Source organism: Hyaena hyaena, unplaced genomic scaffold (genome assembly GCF_003009895.1).
Source record: "Hyaena hyaena isolate Hyena2069 unplaced genomic scaffold, ASM300989v1 scaffold_568, whole genome shotgun sequence".
Lineage (NCBI taxonomy): Eukaryota > Metazoa > Chordata > Mammalia > Carnivora > Hyaenidae > Hyaena > Hyaena hyaena.
Window position 1 is genome coordinate 95,876 of NW_024081199.1, and position 18,064 is coordinate 113,939.

Consider the following 18,064-nt stretch of genomic DNA (forward strand, 5'->3'; position numbering starts at 1 on the left):
TAAGTTTTAAAAAGGTTATATTTTACTTAATTTGTAGAGATAAAAATTTCAGTATAGTACCAGACAGTTAATAATCATATTAGTTTGGTTATTTAGTTTGGTAACTAGTTTTAACCATCTCTAATTAGTCTGGTTTGCTGTTATCAGAAACATTTTTTTTCTTCTTTTAATTTCAGGTTTTCATTTATTAAATTTTTTTAATGTTTTGTTTTGTTTTTGAGAGAACACGAGTGGAGCGAAGGGCAGGGAGAGAGGGAGACACAGAATCTGAAGTAGGCTCCAGAATCTGAGCGGTCAGCATAGAGCCCAATGTGGGGCTCGAACTCATGAAACACAAGATCATGACCTGAGCCAAAATCAGATGCTTAACCTTAAGACTGAGCCACCCAGGCACCCCTCAAGTTTTTATTTAAAGTCTAATTATCTAATTAGTCATTTTCTAAGGCAAAAGTTGGGAGCCTGTTAGGCTCATAGGTCTAAGATTACAGATCCAGAATTTCAAACTGAGTTAAGTTGAATTTTATTCTTACTTTGTACTTTCTAAGACAGAATGGCATCATACTTGTTCTGTAAACAGTCCCATGAAAGACTTCATGTGACTGAATTGAAATTAAAAGGCTAGACTGCCTGAATTTTTAGCTGTCTTCCATCAGCATAGCATTTTGCATTCTTAAGTCATAATCTTAACTACTGCTTTAATTTGCAGGATGAGTCTGAATGTACTTCAGATGAGGAAATCTTTATCTCACAAGATGAAATACAGTCATTTATGGCTAATAACCAGTCTTTCTACAGCAATAGAGAACAATACCGACAGCATCTGAAGGAGAAATTTAATAAATACTGCCGCTTAAATGATCACAAGAGGCCCATCTGTAGTGGCTGGTTGACAACGGCTGGAGCAAACTAAATAAATAAAATAGCTCTGTCTTTCAATGAAACACTCAAGATGACTACTGCGCCTTCTCTTTCAAAAAAAAAAAAAAAAAAACCTCTTAATTTAGTGACTTATGGCAAAATTTTATCTTAAATCAATGTGATTCTTTCTTGTTTTGGGAGATGGTGGAGGTAACCTCATTAGTTCTTTCTTCAGGCTTGTGTCTTTAGTTGCGTGGCTGCGCAGGCCTGCCATATGATTTAAGCCATCTCTTTTCATTAAATGTTTCTCTTCCTGTGAGACTTACTAAAGCAACTTAGTGGCAAAAAGTAATGTTGTACTTATACTTCTGTACAGAAATGACAATGAGCTGAATATATGGTTTTACAAAGTAGACATCCACTTGCAAAATGTTTGGATGTAATGTTAAAGCGCAATGTGCAAAATTTAAAATAAAGAATATTTATTAATATGCATAGTAAAAAATTGGTGTACATGTTTCTACTTAATGTGTGGCATTATTTTAATATTTGCCACTTCTGAACTTAGCATTTGACCAGTGTTGATGTTAGGATGAAGAGCAAATGAGGATAGAGATACAAATTGTTGAGGACAAAATTCTTCCTTTGACCAGAGTTGAGAAAAGCAGTTTTCAGTCTTTTGTTTTGAAAGAATAAATTTGCTGCAATACCCTTAAATGCTGGCTAGCATCTTTCTCATGAGATTATTAATTGCTATTATTTAAAATTCCTTGGTATCACTTAACATAAAGCAGCTTAAATTCAGAGATTCATACTGAACTGGAAGAATGAAAACAAAACTTGGCAGAATTTCAACCAAAGGTTGCCGGAAAAGTAATTATTTTAGCGTGTAGATCTGGGACCAGAAGACTGCACCGAGAGCTAACCACATTGCAGTCCATAAGTGCATGCTCCTTATCTGGTTTCCAACAATAAAGTCACTATGGCATTACAGTTTACTGCTTTCACAAGCTGTCTGTGAGTACTGAAGGAGAGAGATTCCCCCAGGAATAGCACTTGGCTGCCATTTAAAAGGTTGAGTCAGTAGTTCAATAAACACATGTGCTTAGAGCTTTGTGTCTTCATGTTGATAATATTGGTGGGCAGCAGGCACGTAGTGGGACAGTCAATACCCCTGTGCAGTGGGGATGCAGTGAATTTTATAGGCTCTGTACCACTTAATCAGATTTCAGGTAGGCGACAGCAGAAGCTTAGATTTGATTTTAGAGTTGGTGGCATTTCTTTGATACACCCCCTCAGTTGTCTTTTCAAATCTAAGTGTTGTATAGCGATGGGGCAGAGGTAAAATGAGTCATGATTCCTCTCTGGCCTTTGTTTACTTTCATCCTGGAATCCATAAAAAATGACCAAGGGCCCCGCACAGTCCTTGGCTCTGTGCCCCAATCTCTCTTCACCGCTTACTGCAGTCACGTTATCTCCTGAGATCCCTAAAAGCAAGGACTGGTTTTATTTTTTATTTTTAATAATATTTTTATGTCTTTATTTTGAGAGCGAGCGGGGGAGGGGCAGAGAGAGAGAGGGAGACACAGAATCCGAAGCAGGCTCCAGGCTCTGAGCTCTTGAGCTAGCTGTCAGCACAGAGCCTGATGCGGGGCTCGAACCTACAGACTGTGAGATGACCTGAGCCGAAGTTGGACGCTTAACCGACTTGAGTTACCCAGGCGCCCCTGGTTTTATTTTGTTTTAATCTTTATTCTGGGCCGAACTCATGAGTACTTGGTGAATGAATAAACCAGCCTCTTACTGCATATGTGATTGCTTGCAGTGGAGGGATTTCAGTAGTTCTGCAGAGATGGATTTTTTCTTTAGAAGGATGGCTGTATTGAGAATGTAAGGCAGTTTTCAGAGCTTTGATGGGACACCTGAGTGGTGAGAGAGCAAAACCAACAACCCAAGAAGAGACAAAAGGGAGAACGGAGGCTGTTTAGGAGCACAAGCCTACGACTGCAGGCTTGAAGTCTAAAAACCATGCTTCACCCCTTTCTGTCTCAGTCACTTACAAAATGAAGCTTCATAGGTAGTATCTTTAAAGGACTGTTGTGCATATGTTAATATGTTTAAAGTGCTTCAAAATGCCAATTACACAGTAAGCGCTCAGTAAATATTAGCTATTGCTTTACTCTTTGGTACACAGTGATATGTTTTTTCAGTGGGAGTGGGAGGGTCTAGGACAATTGGAGACCGCAGGCCAGTAAGGATACAATCCCCAATATACGTGTACCGGAGGGGGTTTCCATTTTTAACCTTGAGTTTTCATTCTAGTAAAGCCGAGGGATCAGGTGGGGTTGGGAGTCAGGTTAACTCAGGTATGATAGCTGAGACACTCAGCCTTTTCTGGGCTGAATCCTTCTCATCAGCCAGGGAGGGGGGCGTCGGAGTCACCTTAGGTGCCCTTAATTTCTTTTCCTGGCCACAGGAGTCAGAAACAGGGAGGGGAGACTGTACAAGGGGCAAGAATACGTATGGCCTCGGGCCTGGAGCAAGCCCCCGCTAAACCTCGGTTTACCCTGCTCCTAAGTGAAGAGCTCACCGGAGCAGGACCACAGGCCGCAGGGATCCTCCCCATCAGCCGACACGGAGAAAAGCAGTTTCTCACCTCCCGCCAGGCATGGGGCGGGGCCGGAAGAGGCGGGGAGGCCGCGATTGATTCCCGCTGGATGTGGCAGGTTGTGGAGGAGCGGAGGGTGGAGCCCTAGCCCGGCGCCCGGCAGAATGGAGGCGGGTTCAGGCGCGGCTCCGAGGGGGCAGATTGGCGACGGCGGCCGCGGCAGCGGTGACCAAAGAGCGGCCGAGCCCTTGCGGCCCGGGGTGGAGCTCCGCGATCTAAATGTCCGACTCGAGGAGCGAGGTGGGCGGGCGGCTTGGGACCACGGCCAGGGCCGGCATGGAGCGGTGGCGTGACCGGCTGGCACTGGTGACCGGAGCTTCGGGGGGCATCGGCGCGGCTGTGGCCCGGGCCCTCGTCCAGCAGGGACTGAAGGTAGTGGGTTGTGCCCGCACCGTGAGCAACATCGAGGTAAGTCCCCGCCGGAGAGACGGACCTTCTCAGAGGCGTTGTTTCCGCCGGGGTCCGGTCCGGTGGGGGAGGCTGCTCCCCCAAGGCTATCTGCAACCGGATCAGAGTATGAGGGATGAGATGTCTAGTCGGGCAGGCCTCTACCTTCCCTTTCATGAAGTCCCGTCTTTAAAGGAGACCCTACTCCTAACAGCCTTTACTCCAGTGTACCGAATCTCTAACTCCTTGGCATATTTGTCCGTGTCTATCTGCCTGCCCAGGTAGGCTGAGGAAAAGGGAAGCCAGAGATCAGGGCTAGCTAGGTAACCAGGGCCAAGGAAAGAAAGCTTTCTGGCTTCAGTGGCTAAATTGGCTACTAGATTGTTTCCTCTAGTCCCCAGACTAAGCCCACGAAGCCAACCAAATTGGCTGGCCAGCCAAACGAACAGGAGCTAGAGGTTTTGATGATGATAATTTTTTACCCAGGACTGAGGGTGGGTTGGGGTGGGAATGGAGCTTTTCAGAAGAGACTCACCCTCTCCTTCCCCAGCCCCCAATTTGAGGGTTAACCCCTGCCCAATGGGCCTAACGGACCAACGGGGTATCTACAGATTGACCTTTCTCCAGTTTCACTGTCTCAGGTGGGACTGAGTGGGTGAAATAGGGTATTGACTATGTAAGCCCTGAGGGGACAAAACAATATGGAACTGGAACTCCTGGTTTTTTTCTCTTAACCTGGGGTTGGGAGCCCCAAATTGTGAACAAGGGCTCAGAGAAAAATGAAATGAAGTTGGCCACGTTGTAACATGAAGGAAGAAGAGAGAAATTTTCATTATAGGTCATCTTTGGATTTGTGCCTGACAAGATCACTCTCAGGGTTGGGGCTAGTGCTTAGCTGCCTGGCTTTATCTCCACCATTGCTCAAAGTCCCCGCACAAGGAAGCCTTGGGTGGGGACAGAGGGAGAAGGTGTACCTGGAGGAGGGCTTTCCCCTCCCCTGCTGCTGACCAAAGGTACACTTTATAGCCGCCTGATAGTCCCAAGGTCACCCAGTTGTACCACTGCCCTACTCTCCTCCTCCCTTTCTCTTATTCTGAGGAGCTCAGGGCCCAAGCCTAGGCTTGGAGCCTAGAGGATCAGAGCCCTAGAGGATCAGGGCTTAGACCACTGGATTCCTTAAGTCTAAAGTCACTCTTGCCTTCTCTTCCTACTACCCCAAACCAGCCAGGAAAGGGGGTCCCTGAGCTCCAAGGGGGATCCTCAGGCTGTTCACTCAGCCCCAGGATGACTCTCTTAATGAGGAAATGCCTGTTCTGTGAGGGGACTGACATGGTTTCAGGTCATTTCTGAAGATAGATGAGGACAGGTGGGACAAAGAGAAGACAGTGACAGGGAGAAAGATGTCCCCAGGCCTTCCATTCTGGCTTTCTGGCGGGGATTTGGGTCTGGAGGTAGAAGGGGGAAGTCGCATGCCAGGGGAGGGGAGAATCCCAGGCTTCCTTGCGCATAGTTTGCTTTTATTAATTGATACTAAAACCAAGTTTGAGTTTTGGCCTCTGACAGAGAGAAGCCCTATCTCTTGAGGTGGTTGTGAGTAGATGAAATTGGGTAAAGGGGTCCTTCTAAGTCCCAGAGGACCATACCTTTTGAACTCTTGGAAACTTAAAGCAGAAAAAAAATTTCCTAGGTCACCTGAGCCAGCCCTTTATTCCCATCTTGGCTTGGCAGGAAGAGAAGGGTTCCAGGCCAAGGCAGCTGGCCCAAGCTGGCCTTCCTCTAAGGCACGCCCTACCACCCAACTCTCTCCCTGCTGTACATGTACAGTCACCTTCACAAGTCTCAGATGCCCAGTCGCTGGCCTCCGGGGCCACGTAGCTTGGTTTCTTCCTGCTTCTGAATGTCTGCATCCCTCACAGCCACCTCCCAGTGTCTCTGTTTTCTCAGGTCTGTCCATCTCAGGGCTCCTCTGTGTGCTGAGGTCCCTGTCGATACACTGGGGCTTCCCAATATCACCTGCCACCTACCTTGCCTCATCATATCCCTGGAAAGTTTGGGGTAGAGTATGGTACACTGTGGGAGTGAGAGAAAGAATCTGTCCTGACTTCCTGACCTTTCTTATAGGTAGGGCAAAAGGAGACTAGCAGTTGAGCCCAGTCTGAAAGCCAGTTGGCTGCATTCTGTGGAGGGAGGGTGACTGTTCAGACATAAGCCCTCTGGGAGAGACTGGATGAGGCAAAGGGAGCGGAGAGAAGCCTGGCGTAATCGGCTCAGTGACTCCTGGTGCTGGTGGAAGAAGCAGGGTGGGGTGAGAGGTGCTACTTACCTATGAGCAGAGAAGGGGTTCCTCTTGGAGCAGAGGCGGAAGAGATGGAGACCATGCTATGCTTTGGATTCCTGGCTCCCTACTCCCTTCTCAGAACTGAAGACTCAAGTTTATTTTGAGAATCTCCCACTGATGACTTCAACTCTAGTCCTAAACTCCCCTCACTCAGGCAGTGCTCTTATCCCCCGGACTTTGACCAAAGAGGACAAGTAGTCCCAACAACTATGTGGCTGGAAGGTGGCTGCCAAAGGAGAGAGTTCTCTGAGTGGTGACAGCAGAGGAAGACTCTCTGGGTGGGAAGGTGTGGGAGTGAGCAGCTCACCCCAGTTAGCCCCCTGTTGGGTTTCATAGGAGCTGGCTGCCAAATGTAAGAGTGCAGGCTACCCCGGGACTTTGATCCCCCACAGATGTGATCTGTCCAGCGAGGAGGACATCCTCTCCATGTTCTCGGCTGTCCGCTCTCAGCACAGTGGTGTGGACATCTGCATCAACAATGCTGGCTTGGCCCGGCCTGACACCCTGCTCTCAGGCAGCACCAGCGGCTGGAAGGACATGTTCAATGTAAGGACTGCAGACCTGGAGTGGGGGGTTGGGATGAGAGTGGGGAGCCAGGGCTTTGTGAACCAGACGGCTGCTCAGGATAGGACATGTAGCAGGAGGGAACTTTGGCTTCCTAACTGGGGCACCTTGACTCTCCCCTTGCTTCTTTCCCTACCAGAGGCATAGTAAGCGGATGAATGGCCATATCTTTTCCATTCTTCTTTCCTCTGAGCCCATTAAAGGGGGAGTTCTTAAAGTCCAGGCTGATTTTCTTCTACCGGAAGAAAGACTGGTAGGGAAGAGAACTGCTATTTATTGAATGTCCCCATGTGCTGACACCGTGCTGAGTGTTTGGGAACATGGTCTTAAGAGGAAGAAGAGGAACCAAGGGACAGGAGATGAGGCTCTCACCCAGCCCTGCCAGTCATGGTGTGGCTTCAGGCAGGTGGTTACCCTCTATCAGCCTTGTCACATTTAATTGGGGTGAACACACCTGTACCATCAATATCTGGGGTCACAAACACCAGTGTCCCCTGGGACCAGGTAAATACCTAAATGAGTGGGGTGGACCAGGGGAGTCTGCAATAAGTGGGAGAGCACACAGCCAAATACAAGGGTGGCTGCTGAAATCCAGCATCCCTCCTGTGGGTCCAGTGTGGCCAGATCTTCTGGTTTCTTTGAGAGGAGGGGATAGCCTGGGTTTTTATGTGACATCCTACCCCTCCCACTTACCAAAACCTCAGCTCCATTAAGGGCAAGGATTTTTGTCTGGTTTATTCTCTGTTATAGCCTCAGCCCATAAACACTCAATAGACATTTTTTTGCGGGAATGAAAGGTTTCAATACATGTTGGGAATGAATGAAAAATGTTTTAAAAACTTTATACAAACCAAACACAATCTTCGGGACATGGGTTTTCAACTTCTAGACTATACTATGGGGCAATATTAGGGTATAAAAGTATCCTGAGAAATTTGAAAACAGTGTGTATATGGGATGCATCTTTTTCCCACAGTCAATTTAGCACCTAAAAGTTGCTTGGGCCTAGAAATGAACACTGAACACTGAAACAGTGACCAGTGAAAATGAAGCACTACCCCTGCCCTCAGACAGCCTTCTGGGAGATCTGAGTTCTGGACCTCAACTTGTACACCTGTAAATTGAGGGATGTATATTGAATCCCTAAGGCCCTTTCCCGGTTCAACATTATGTAATTCTATTAGGATCATCTTCTGAGATATCTCCAGCCCACCCCACCAGCCTTAGGAGAATCACTCCCCCGGCCCCAGGGACCTGTTTCTCATACTCCATCTGTCCTCAGAGTTGAGTTCTCTGCCCCCAAATATACATTACTAACAGGACCAGAAACAGGTCCTCTCGTCCTTCTGCTATGAATGCTGAGGCAGGTTCATGCTGAGGGTGTTGTGTCCTGATGCCTGGCTCTGACACTTGATAAAGAGAAACATCTAATGTCCTGGCTGGTTTTGTCTCTTCTCAGGAGCAGAGACTTGAGGACCTGCTGAAGCTTTATCTGTACTTGTCCTCATGGGGCAGGGGTAGGGCTTGGCAGGAGCTTTGGAGCTGAGATACTTCTTCAGGCCTTTGTTCCACGAAGAGTGGGGATTTGGGGTCACCTCTGGCAAAGGCCAAGGAAGGCAGAAGGCCCCCATGTGCTTGGGGAGTCCCCTGCCATCCTCTGACCAGCTACCCCACCCCCATAAAGAGTCTCTGTGCCTAATCTTATAGACGGAACAGAGTTTAAAGGAAGGTATGGAAGGAAGGAAGGTCAGGCCTTCTCTACTTGTAGTCTTAAGGGAGGAGACAGGAAAGGAACAGAGAGTAGCTTGGCAAGGCACAGGGAGGCTAGAGTCTATGCTTGAGGAGAGAGATTTTTAAAAATTAATTAATTTAAAGGTTTCTTTCTTTTTTTAAGCTTATTTATTAGGAGAGAGAGAGAGACCTAGTGCACTCTCGCATGAGCAGGGGGGAGAGAGAGAGAGAGAGAGAGGGAGAATCCCAAGCAGGCCCTGAACTGTTAGCCCCCACGCTGATGTGAGGCTCGAACTCATGAACCATGAAACCATGACTTGAGTCAAAACTAAGAATCAGATCCTTAACTGACAGAGCCACTATTTACTTATTTTTTAAAAAATGTTTATTTTGAGAGAGAACACAGCCAAGAGGGGAAGGAAGGAAGGGCAGAGAAAGAGGGAGATCCCAAGAAGGCTTTGCACTGTCAGCGCAGAGCCCCACATGGGGCTCAAACCCACAAACTGTGAGATCATGACCTGAGCTGAAATCAAGAGTCGCATGCTTAACCTACTGAGCCACCCAGGCACACCAAGGAGAGAGATTTTTAAAGCCATTTTGGAAGGATTTTAGCCTTTTTAGAGAAAGCAAGGCCAGGGAAGCTGACCCAGATAAGAGAGGAGTAGGGTATTTGGGGAAGAAAAGGAGACGGTATTCCAAGGCAGAGGTTCCTTTTTATTTTTATTTTTTTTAACTTTTTAAGGGTTTTATTTATTTTTGAGAGAGAGATAGAGACAGCATGAGCAGGGAAGGGTCAGAGAGAGAAGGAGATACAGATCCAAAGGCAGGCTCCAGGCTCTGAGCTGGCTGTCAGCACAGAGCCTGACGCGGGGCTCGAACCCACAAACCGTGAGATCATGACCTGAGCCGAAGTTGGACATTTAACCGACTAAGCCACCCAGGTGCCCCTCTAAGGCAGAGGTTCTGTTGTTTGTAGAGGAGACATCCAAGACAGGAAGGGTTCCTGGGTCATGGACAGGTTTGGGGGTTTCCCACTGCTGTTTGCAGAAACTTGGCAGGGGGAGGTTACCCAGGGAGAGGAATTACCACTGTTATCAGGTGGGGCTGGTGGCTTTAGGGGGCGGGACACCTAAGGCAAGGTACCCTGGAACCACTGTTGGTCTCTGGTTGGACCTGGACACTGATTCAGAATGCCACTCCCCTGGGCAGGCTCTGTGGCTCTATTACCTGCTCAGATGGGCCCAAGCTAGAGATACCCCACTGCCCTCCCTGGCCTGCAGGTGAACGTGTTGGCCCTCAGCATCTGCACTCGGGAAGCTTACCAGTCCATGAAGGAACGGAAGGTGGATGACGGGCACATCATTAATATCAACAGGTGAGGCAGGTGGCCAAGGGCTAAAGCTCAGATCATCACTCACCCTCCAAGCTGAGTGATCTGTTGCAGCTCTTTTGACCTCTTTGGACATCAGTTTCGTTGATGGTGAAATACGGATTTAATACCCAGTTAACAGCCAAATGGCACAATTATGGCGAGGGAAAGAATAGTGTATATCAAGGGCCAGCCCCTAGTTATACTTCTAGGAAGAGTGGGACTTACAGGAGCTGCTTGGATAACTGGAGCTACATCAGTGGGCCACTGATGCCACCAGGATGGCCTGTAGAGGTCCCCTTGAGAAGGCTTCCCTGCAGTATCTAGGTGGTGGGGCTGACTGGGCCAGCAGGGGGCACTGCTGGTCTATCAGCAGCTTCACTGTCTTCTTTCCCCTTCCCTTCCTCCACCCAGCATGTCTGGTCACCAAGTGTCACCCCACTCCGTGATCCATTTCTATAGTGCTACCAAGTATGCCGTCACCGCGCTGACAGAGGGACTGAGGCAAGAACTTCGGGAGGCCCAGACCCACATCCGAGCCACGGTGAGGGTGCGGCCTGGCCCTGGTGGGGGCAGAGTAGGCACAGGCCTTCTGCACCCCACACACATACTGCTCAGGATGCCCTGCTGGGAGTGTGAGGGGCACAGAGCTCCTGGGCTCTGCTGCTGCTTGTGTGACCCTGGACAGTCCTTTGAGCTTCCTCATGTCACTGACTTTGAAGTGGGAGGGGGCTGACCTGAAGGGAACACAGTGGGTGAGACTGAGGGAGAGCAGGGGCTGTGGGAAACCATGGCTGCACACCCAGACTCTGGGCTCTTCCCTCGAAGGCCGCATGACCTTGGGCAACTCACTCAACCCCTCCAAGCCTCAGCCTTACTCATTTTTAAAATGGAGATGATACCTACCCAGTGATGAAGTCTTAAGGGACACCATTTTGTAAAACACTTACCTGAAAAGGGCTCCATAGGCGGTAGGTGTCATTGTGATCACTGCCAGTGACAGCTTTGGGAGGAGGAGGTGGCTGCTGGACATTGGGCAGCCATCACTGTGAAGCAGGGGGGGCCCTGTGGTCTCCACCCTCCCCCTCCCCTAAGCCTAGCTTCTGACTGGGATGGAGGCAGGGCTTAGCTCAGCCCCTGAGCAGGCCCTCTCTGTTGGTCCAGTGCATCTCTCCGGAAGTGGTGGAGACACAGTTTGCCTTCAAACTCCATGACAAGGACCCTGAGAAGGCGGCTGCCACCTATGAACTCATAAGGGTGAGGCCTCCCTCTGGGACCGGTGAGCCACTCACTCCCTAAGTAAACGCAGAGGGAACCTTGGCCTTTAGACTACACTCTTCTAGCCAGCCTGTCGCCCCTCCTGGAGGGTTGGGGTGGGGATGAAGATGTTGGAGAGGATGTCAGAGGTGGGAGGTCCATTCTGCCCTCACCATACCTCTTCCCTCCCATGCTCTCCAGTGTCTCAAGCCCGAGGATGTGGCCGAGGCTGTCATCTATGTCCTCAGCACCCCTCCACATGTCCAGGTGAGTCTGGCCTTGACTGTCCACCCCCTGGAAGAGCCCAACCATCCTCAGAGGAGGACAGTGGGGAGGCCCAACGGGTGGGGAGAGTGTCCTGGCTGCCTCAAGCCTTGTGCCTTCCAACAGATTGGAGACATCCAGATGAGGCCCACGGAGCAGGTGATCTAGTTTCCTGTGGGGAGCTCTGCCTTCCATCCCACGGCTTGGTTCTTGCCTCTGGATTTAGGTGTTGATTTCTGGATTCCTGGATTCTGCTTCCTCTCCCCAGCCACCAGGGCTACACATTTTTGGAAGTTTTTATGTCTTGTCAAATTATTTCCAAACAAATATGAACAGTGGGCTGGGGAGAGGAGGTGGTGTCCTGATTGTTTTACCTGTTAACTCATTACTGGTCCCCTTCTTAGGCTCCTTGGCCTTTGTTTGCTCTCTTTGTCTCTTCCTTTTGACCTGGGGAAGGGACTGTGGGCTAAAGGGAGGCTTTCCCCTATCTGCCTGTACCCTACCCCGTGTCCCTCAGGGACGAGGTGGCAGAGAGAAGCCCTCCCCTCCTGTCTGAATGCTTATCCAAGACCCCAGACTTCCTCCTCTCCCTGCCCTACTGCCCCCATTGCCCCTTCTCTTCCCCCACCCCAGCTCTCCAGCCCAGGCTTGGCTTCTCTGCTCTCTGTTGTCATCACTCCAAACTGACTATGGCAGCTGAATACCAGGCCCTGCCTCCCAAGTGGGTTTCACTGTGATAATTAAAAAAGAAAAATTGCAGCAACCTACCTTGGCTTCAGGAGTATCTTTCAGTTCTTCCTCTTCTGTGATTGGGGTGGTTGTGTCTCAGAATTTCTTCCAGGTGAATGAATGGGAAGGTGGCGGATTTGGGTCATCACTCCTGGAGTGTGGATTACCTTAGGTAGCAGACATGGGTTTGGGTTGAGTCTTGGAAATGGGTAGGAGTTTGACAGCCAGGAAAGAGAACAAGAGTGGATACAAGGCTGGGAGGCCTAAAAAGCAGGCAATGAATGTCATGGGAACAGCACAGAACATAGTGCAGGAGTGAGATGCGGCTGAAAAAGAAGCTCCTGCCTGGATCACCCGAGGTCTGAGTACTGAGCAGAGTCTGGTCATGACCTGTGGGCCAAGGGCATCAGTTGCCTGTCAGCAGGTACAGGACAGGCACAGAGCTGTCACTTAGAGAAACGACTGCCATGGGATAGGAAGTTACTGCTGGCGTCCTGCTGACTGATGCTGAGTTTGACAAGGCAGTGGAGGTGCAGAGGAGGGCCTGGATGCAGAAGCTTCTGAGGAAAATCCCCAGCAACTGGTGGTGGACTGGATGTGGGGAGGGAATCACCACGACGACCTTGTTGAACACATCCCCTTAAAGTGGCTTTTGCGGGTACCTGGGTGAATGTGGCCCTCCAGCCTTCTGAGACCTCGAAGGGCGCAGAATGATGCCCATAGCAGGGGGCAGCCCGGCGGGCACAGAGAAGGCTGCGGCTCAGCCAGTCCTGCAGGAGGCGCTGTGGGCACGGCCTGGCGGGTCGGGCATGCGCAGTGCGTCAGCGAGCAGGGGGCGGGTCGCCCGAACCCGGAAGCGGAGTAGCCCACGTGGGAGCCGGGGAGGGGCGGCAGTGGTTAGGACACCTAGTTTGTGGGTAGCCTAAGTCGGCAATCCAGGCTGTTCGTACTTTGTCTAGGGGCGGGGGAGGGACGGCCAATGGGTCTCCTTCACCAGTTTTGGGGACCCGGAGTCTGCCGCGGCAGGAGTGACCGCTCCTGATGACGCAGCAGGGGGCATCGACCAGGGCACTGCTCTGGGCCGTAAGGGGCGCGACATGGCGGTGTTCGGGTCGTCTCCTCGCGCGTCATTCCTCCCAAGCTGCGCGGCGTGGGGAGCGACCCGGCGGGGAGGAGCTGAGCCGTCTGCTACTGGATGACCTGGCGTCGACCCCACGATCTGCGGGGGGACTGGAGCTTCTGTTTGGCCTGTCCCCTTGTCTCCTGGCTCTGCGGGCCGCTCGTCGACGCGTGGCCAGGCTTCTGCTCCAGGCCGGCAGGTCCGGGTTGCAGGGGGAGCGGGCCGAGCTGCTCCGGGCGGCAGAGGCGCGTGACATCCCAGTTCTGCGGCCCAGACGGCAGAAGCTGGACGCCCTGTGCCGCTACCAGGTCCACCAGGGCGTCTGCATGGAGGTTAGCCCGCTGCGGCCTCGGCCTTGGACTGAGGTCGAGGAGGCGAGGCCAGGCGACGACCCCCGGCAGCTGTGGCTTGTCCTCGAAGGGCTCCAGGATCCCCGGAACCTTGGGGCCGTGCTGCGTTCGGCTCACTTTCTCGGAGTGGATAAAGTCATCACCAGCGGGAGAAACAGGCATGGACGTCTCTTAATCTTAATGTGCTCCACTTTGGGGCGCAGCCGAGTTTCTAAGCACCTTGACCCTTGATCCCTCGACCAGGCCTCCCCATCGCCAGAATTATCACCCTTAACCCTTGGGAGCTGGGGCCTGGAGGGGGGTGTGTGGGGCGGGACTAGGGCAAAGCACCGGGTTTGAGATTACCCAGTTTAATGCAGGGCATGGGGAAATTTGCAGCTGCCCGCTCACTCCGGTAGTCAGCAAGGCCAGCGCAGGGGCTATGGAGGTGATGGACGTGTTCTCCACTGATGACCTGGCCGGTTTTTTACAGGTAATGGCGGGGAGGGGGACAGTGGGTAGAGAAGAGATGAGCCAAGCTCAGTCTCTCCAAGGGCATTCATTCAGCAGCTGGTGGAAGAAAGGGTGAGAAAGGGGCAGGTTGGCATCGTTTCCTACGTCCTTCTAAATCCCTTTGGGAAGGGAAGGATCCTGGAATTTTCCAAACCATAAGTAGAGCAGAATCTGAAGTTAGAGACTTCCTAGCTTCGTTCCCTTTACCACACTCCTTCTCCGGGCATACCTCTTTGCCTCAGAGGCTAGTATACCTCAGAGCCTCGCTACCTACTAAGTAGGTTTTCAGTAAATGTTATTATGGACTGTGAGAAGCTGGTTGGCAGGAGTCATGCATTCTCTGAGTAGGGACACAGCTTGAAAGGCTCTTTGAATGAAGACTCACTTATGCCTTTCTCCTCACCACCACTCCACAGAAAACTAAAACCTAAACAAACCACCACCACCACCACCACCACCACCACCACCACCACCACCACCACCAACTTTGATAACCAGGAAGGGGTAAACCTAAGTAAAGAAACCCCTTTCCTGGTCTGTTTCTGTCTTCAGTTGTGCTTCTCTTGCTGGACACAAGGGGGCAGTCTTGTCTTGCATTTGACTGCTCCCCTGACCATCTGGCCCACCTCAGGTCTTCCAGGCCCAGTCCTTGGATTTCTGTTCTGTATGTGTTCATTTCTTGGTTTCATCCAGTCTCGAGACTTTAAATACCACCTATGCTTGGATGCCTCCCAAATGTATATGCCAGCCTGGATCTGACTCCTGAACCCCAGATTTATATTATCCAGTTGCTTACTCAGCAGCTTCTTTTGTGGCCTGAGGGGCATTTCAAACTTCACATTTTCAAAGCCAAGCACTTCCTTCCATAGACTTTGCCCAGCTCAATCAGTGGCAACCGCATTCCTTTATTTAGGCCCAGTGCTGTGGTGGCCTTGATTGTTCCTGCTCTCCATTGCCTACCCTATCACAAATTCTTTCGGTTTTACCATGCAGGTATTTTTGTTTTCCCACCAGTCCTCCCCATCTCTGCAGCTGCCAGTCTGGTGCAGGCCTCCATCATCTCTTGCCTGCATTATTGTGGAAATGTCCCGTCTCTTGCTATCGGCTCTCAACCCAGCAGGCAGAGTGATTCTGTTGAAACATGTTACTTCTCTGCTCAAAACCTTTCAAAGTCTTCACATCTCTCCTAGAGAGCAAAAGCCAAAGTCTTTCTAGTAGCCTTTGAGGTCCTACCTTATGTGGCCCTTTATTCCCTCTCTTGTCTCAGCGGCTCCCTCCCCACCCACCACCACCTTGCCAGTCCACTGTTCCTCCCACATGTCACATAAGTGTCAGCCTCACCCTTTGCACTTACTCATCTCTGCCTAGATTATTCTGCCCCCAAATGTCTACATGGTACTCCTTCATCTTGTTCAGGTCCCCACTCCAGTATCGCCTCAGTGAGGCCTTCCCCAGTCACCCTTCCTCTGGGTAGCTGGGACTTGGGCCTGTTTTCTTCTCTGCCCTGTCCCCATTGCCTAGAACAGAGCCTGCCCATTCTAGAGGCTTAATAACTGTTGATGAATTTAATGGATCAGCCAGGGAATGATTATATGGGCAAGACCAACTGGGGCTTGAATGAAGGTTTGGTGACCTAGAACTTGATTTCTCCTTCCTCCTTTTAGGCCAGAACCCAGGAGGGCTGGCTCGTGGCTGGCACAGTGGGCTGCGCGGGGCCTGACATTTCCCCGTTCTCAGAGATCCCCGTCACTAGTTGCTTGGAGTTCCTATGGGACCAGCCCACTGTCCTAGTGCTGGGTAGGTAGATGTCCCCACTTTCCTTGTTCAGATGTGCATGTCCTGAGTACCCATGTGTCCAGCTGGGGCATCCTTAACCCTCTGACTCTGTGCCCGGCAGGTAATGAGGGCTCTGGTCTGTCCAAGGAGATACAAGCCTCCTGCCAGCTTTTCCTTACCATCCTGCCCGGCCGGCAGCTGCCCTCTGGACTTGAGTCCTTGAATGTCTCCGTGGCTGCAGGTGAGACTACTGTTGCCTGACTTCTTGCCCTCTGATCACACGTCGGTGTAGCTATTTCCCCCTTAACAAGCTTCCCTGTCTTTCTGTGCTTCAGTCCTTTTATGTGCCAAATGGGGAAAATGCATCCTTTTTTAAAAAATTTTTTTAATGTTTATTTTTGAGACAGAGAGAGACAGAGTGAGGGGGGAGGGGCAGAGAGAGGGAGACACAGAATCCAAAGCAGGCTCCAGGCTGTCAGCGTAGATCCTGATGTGGGGCTTGAACTCACAAGACATGAGATCATGGCCTGAGTTGAAGTCAGATGCTCAACCGAATGAGCCACCCAGGTGCCCCAGATGTATCCTTTTGAGGATGAGATGAGGGAGTCCTGGCACATGGCCCTTCCTCTTCTCCACTGTCCTCTCTTCACCTTGTTCTTTTGTCTGTTGGTGCAGGAATTCTTCTTCACTCCATTTGCAGCCAGAGGAAGGGTTTGCCTGCCAAGAAGAGAGAGCAACTTCTCTAAGACCCCCAAGGACCCTCAGCCACGTCAGCAGGACTCAGAGTGGCTCAGCACCCAGGACTGTCCTCAGGACCAGAACAAGAGAGGAAAAATGGGGGCTGACTTGGATTGTCTGAAGTGTGTGTGCTGGAGGGCACACACATCCACATGATCGAATGTGCTGGAGTCTTTTGCCTGAGAGTGCATCCAGGCCCCTGTTTATTAACCATTGTCTTGTAGGGCAGGAAGCTCTGCGGTGGAGACCAAAAGAAAGTTCAGTTTCCTGTTTTGATTTTGGACTTGCAGTTGGAAGTGGAGCTTGTTAATCTCCAAGATGTGCTGGGATAGAAGGTCTCTCTTCTGGGTCCTGCCTGGAAGTCAAGACATACATTGGGAATTGGGCAGCCCAGTCCAGGTGTCCTGTTCCTCTTGAACCAGTGGGAGAATGTAGAGAAAGGCCCAGTTCCTCTTGTGCACTAGACAGGTACAAATCCAGGCTCTAATGTTGCCCTAGTGGGGGCCTTGAGCACGAGACTTCTTCCTTCTGTCCCTCACAGGGCTCTTTGTGAGGATCCAATAAAATGTCACCTGGGCCATTCTGCCCCATTCGTCCATTAGATGGCAGCGTTGCTCTTTGATCCGTAGTCTCTTCTGGAAGCTTTTGCAACCACCTGGGGAGATTCCTGGCTGTGGCCTCCAGAGGGGCAAGGGAAAGATTAGCAAACACCTCTCACCTCACCGGCCCTCCAGACCCCCTCACCAGTGACTCATCAGTCAGTGTACCTCTGAGAAAAGAACTGATGAACCAGAGCCCTGGCCTTTGGTTCTGTGGAGTGGTGAGGGCGGGGTTGCTGTTTATTGTACAACCCACATGGATTTGGTGCTCCTCCCACAGGGCCCCACAAATGGAGAAGCCCCCAGTATAAGTAGTTTAGAGCAGTCTTGGCTACACATTGGAACCACCTGGCAAGCTTCCAAAAACAACTCACATTGGGGACCCACCCCCAGAGAATCTGATGTAATTGGTCAAGGGGCAACCTGGGTATCAGGATTTTTAAAGGCCCCCAAATGAGTCTAATGTGTAGCCCAGGCTGAGAACCACTGGAGTAGGGGCTTCGGGACCTCAGCAGTACTGACATTCTGGGCCAGATAACTCTTTGTTGTGATGGCTTGTCCTGGGCATCATAGGATGTTCAGCAACATCCCTGGCTTCCTAATCCACTAGATGTCAGGAGCACTCCCTGTCCCCCAGTAGTGACAACCAAAAATGTCTCCAGATATTGCCACATGTCCCCTGGAGGACACAGTCGCCCTAGTTGAGAACCACTGCTCTGGAGTTTGGATTCTGGAGGAGAGCAACCTAAGTTAAAGTCCTAAGTGCTGTGTCACCTTGGGCAAGTCCTTTCCCACCTGAGCCTCTGTCTCATCATTGGTGAAGG

General features: G+C 50.8%; 3 protein-coding genes across 9 annotated transcripts in view; all 3 read left to right on the top strand.

Annotated features, from left to right (window-relative positions):
• Nucleotides 1–1,013, top strand: part of GGNBP2 (gametogenetin binding protein 2) — a 32,675-nt gene extending 31,662 nt beyond the window's left edge. For all 6 annotated transcript variants that reach the window (XM_039256345.1, XM_039256348.1, XM_039256347.1 and 3 more), the window contains one exon: nt 707–1,013. In XM_039256345.1, coding sequence (XP_039112276.1) covers nt 707–910 — 204 coding nt within the window. In that variant the 3' untranslated portion in view covers nt 911–1,013. The remainder of the gene's footprint in view (nt 1–706) is intronic.
• A 2,677-nt stretch (nt 1,014–3,690) lies between these two features.
• Nucleotides 3,691–12,203, top strand: DHRS11 (dehydrogenase/reductase 11). Of its 2 annotated transcripts, none has more exons than XM_039256351.1 (7): nt 3,691–3,934; nt 6,588–6,797; nt 9,827–9,921; nt 10,330–10,459; nt 11,080–11,172; nt 11,374–11,439; nt 11,563–12,203. In XM_039256351.1, the coding sequence occupies exons 1-7, from the start codon at nt 3,746–3,748 to the stop codon at nt 11,602–11,604; spliced, it is 825 nt and encodes a 274-aa protein (XP_039112282.1). In that variant the 5' UTR covers nt 3,691–3,745; the 3' UTR covers nt 11,605–12,203. The 2 variants fall into 2 exon arrangements, with proteins under 2 accessions (XP_039112282.1, XP_039112283.1); XM_039256352.1 differs by having other exon boundaries at nt 10,378–10,459.
• An 852-nt stretch (nt 12,204–13,055) lies between these two features.
• Nucleotides 13,056–17,242, top strand: MRM1 (mitochondrial rRNA methyltransferase 1). The gene is made up of 5 exons (XM_039256371.1): nt 13,056–13,793; nt 14,014–14,107; nt 15,792–15,924; nt 16,025–16,144; nt 16,579–17,242. Exons 1-5 carry the CDS (start codon nt 13,207–13,209, stop codon nt 16,647–16,649), a joined length of 1,005 nt encoding a protein of 334 aa, XP_039112302.1. The 5' UTR covers nt 13,056–13,206; the 3' UTR covers nt 16,650–17,242.
• The last annotated feature ends 822 nt before the right edge of the window (nt 17,243–18,064 follow it).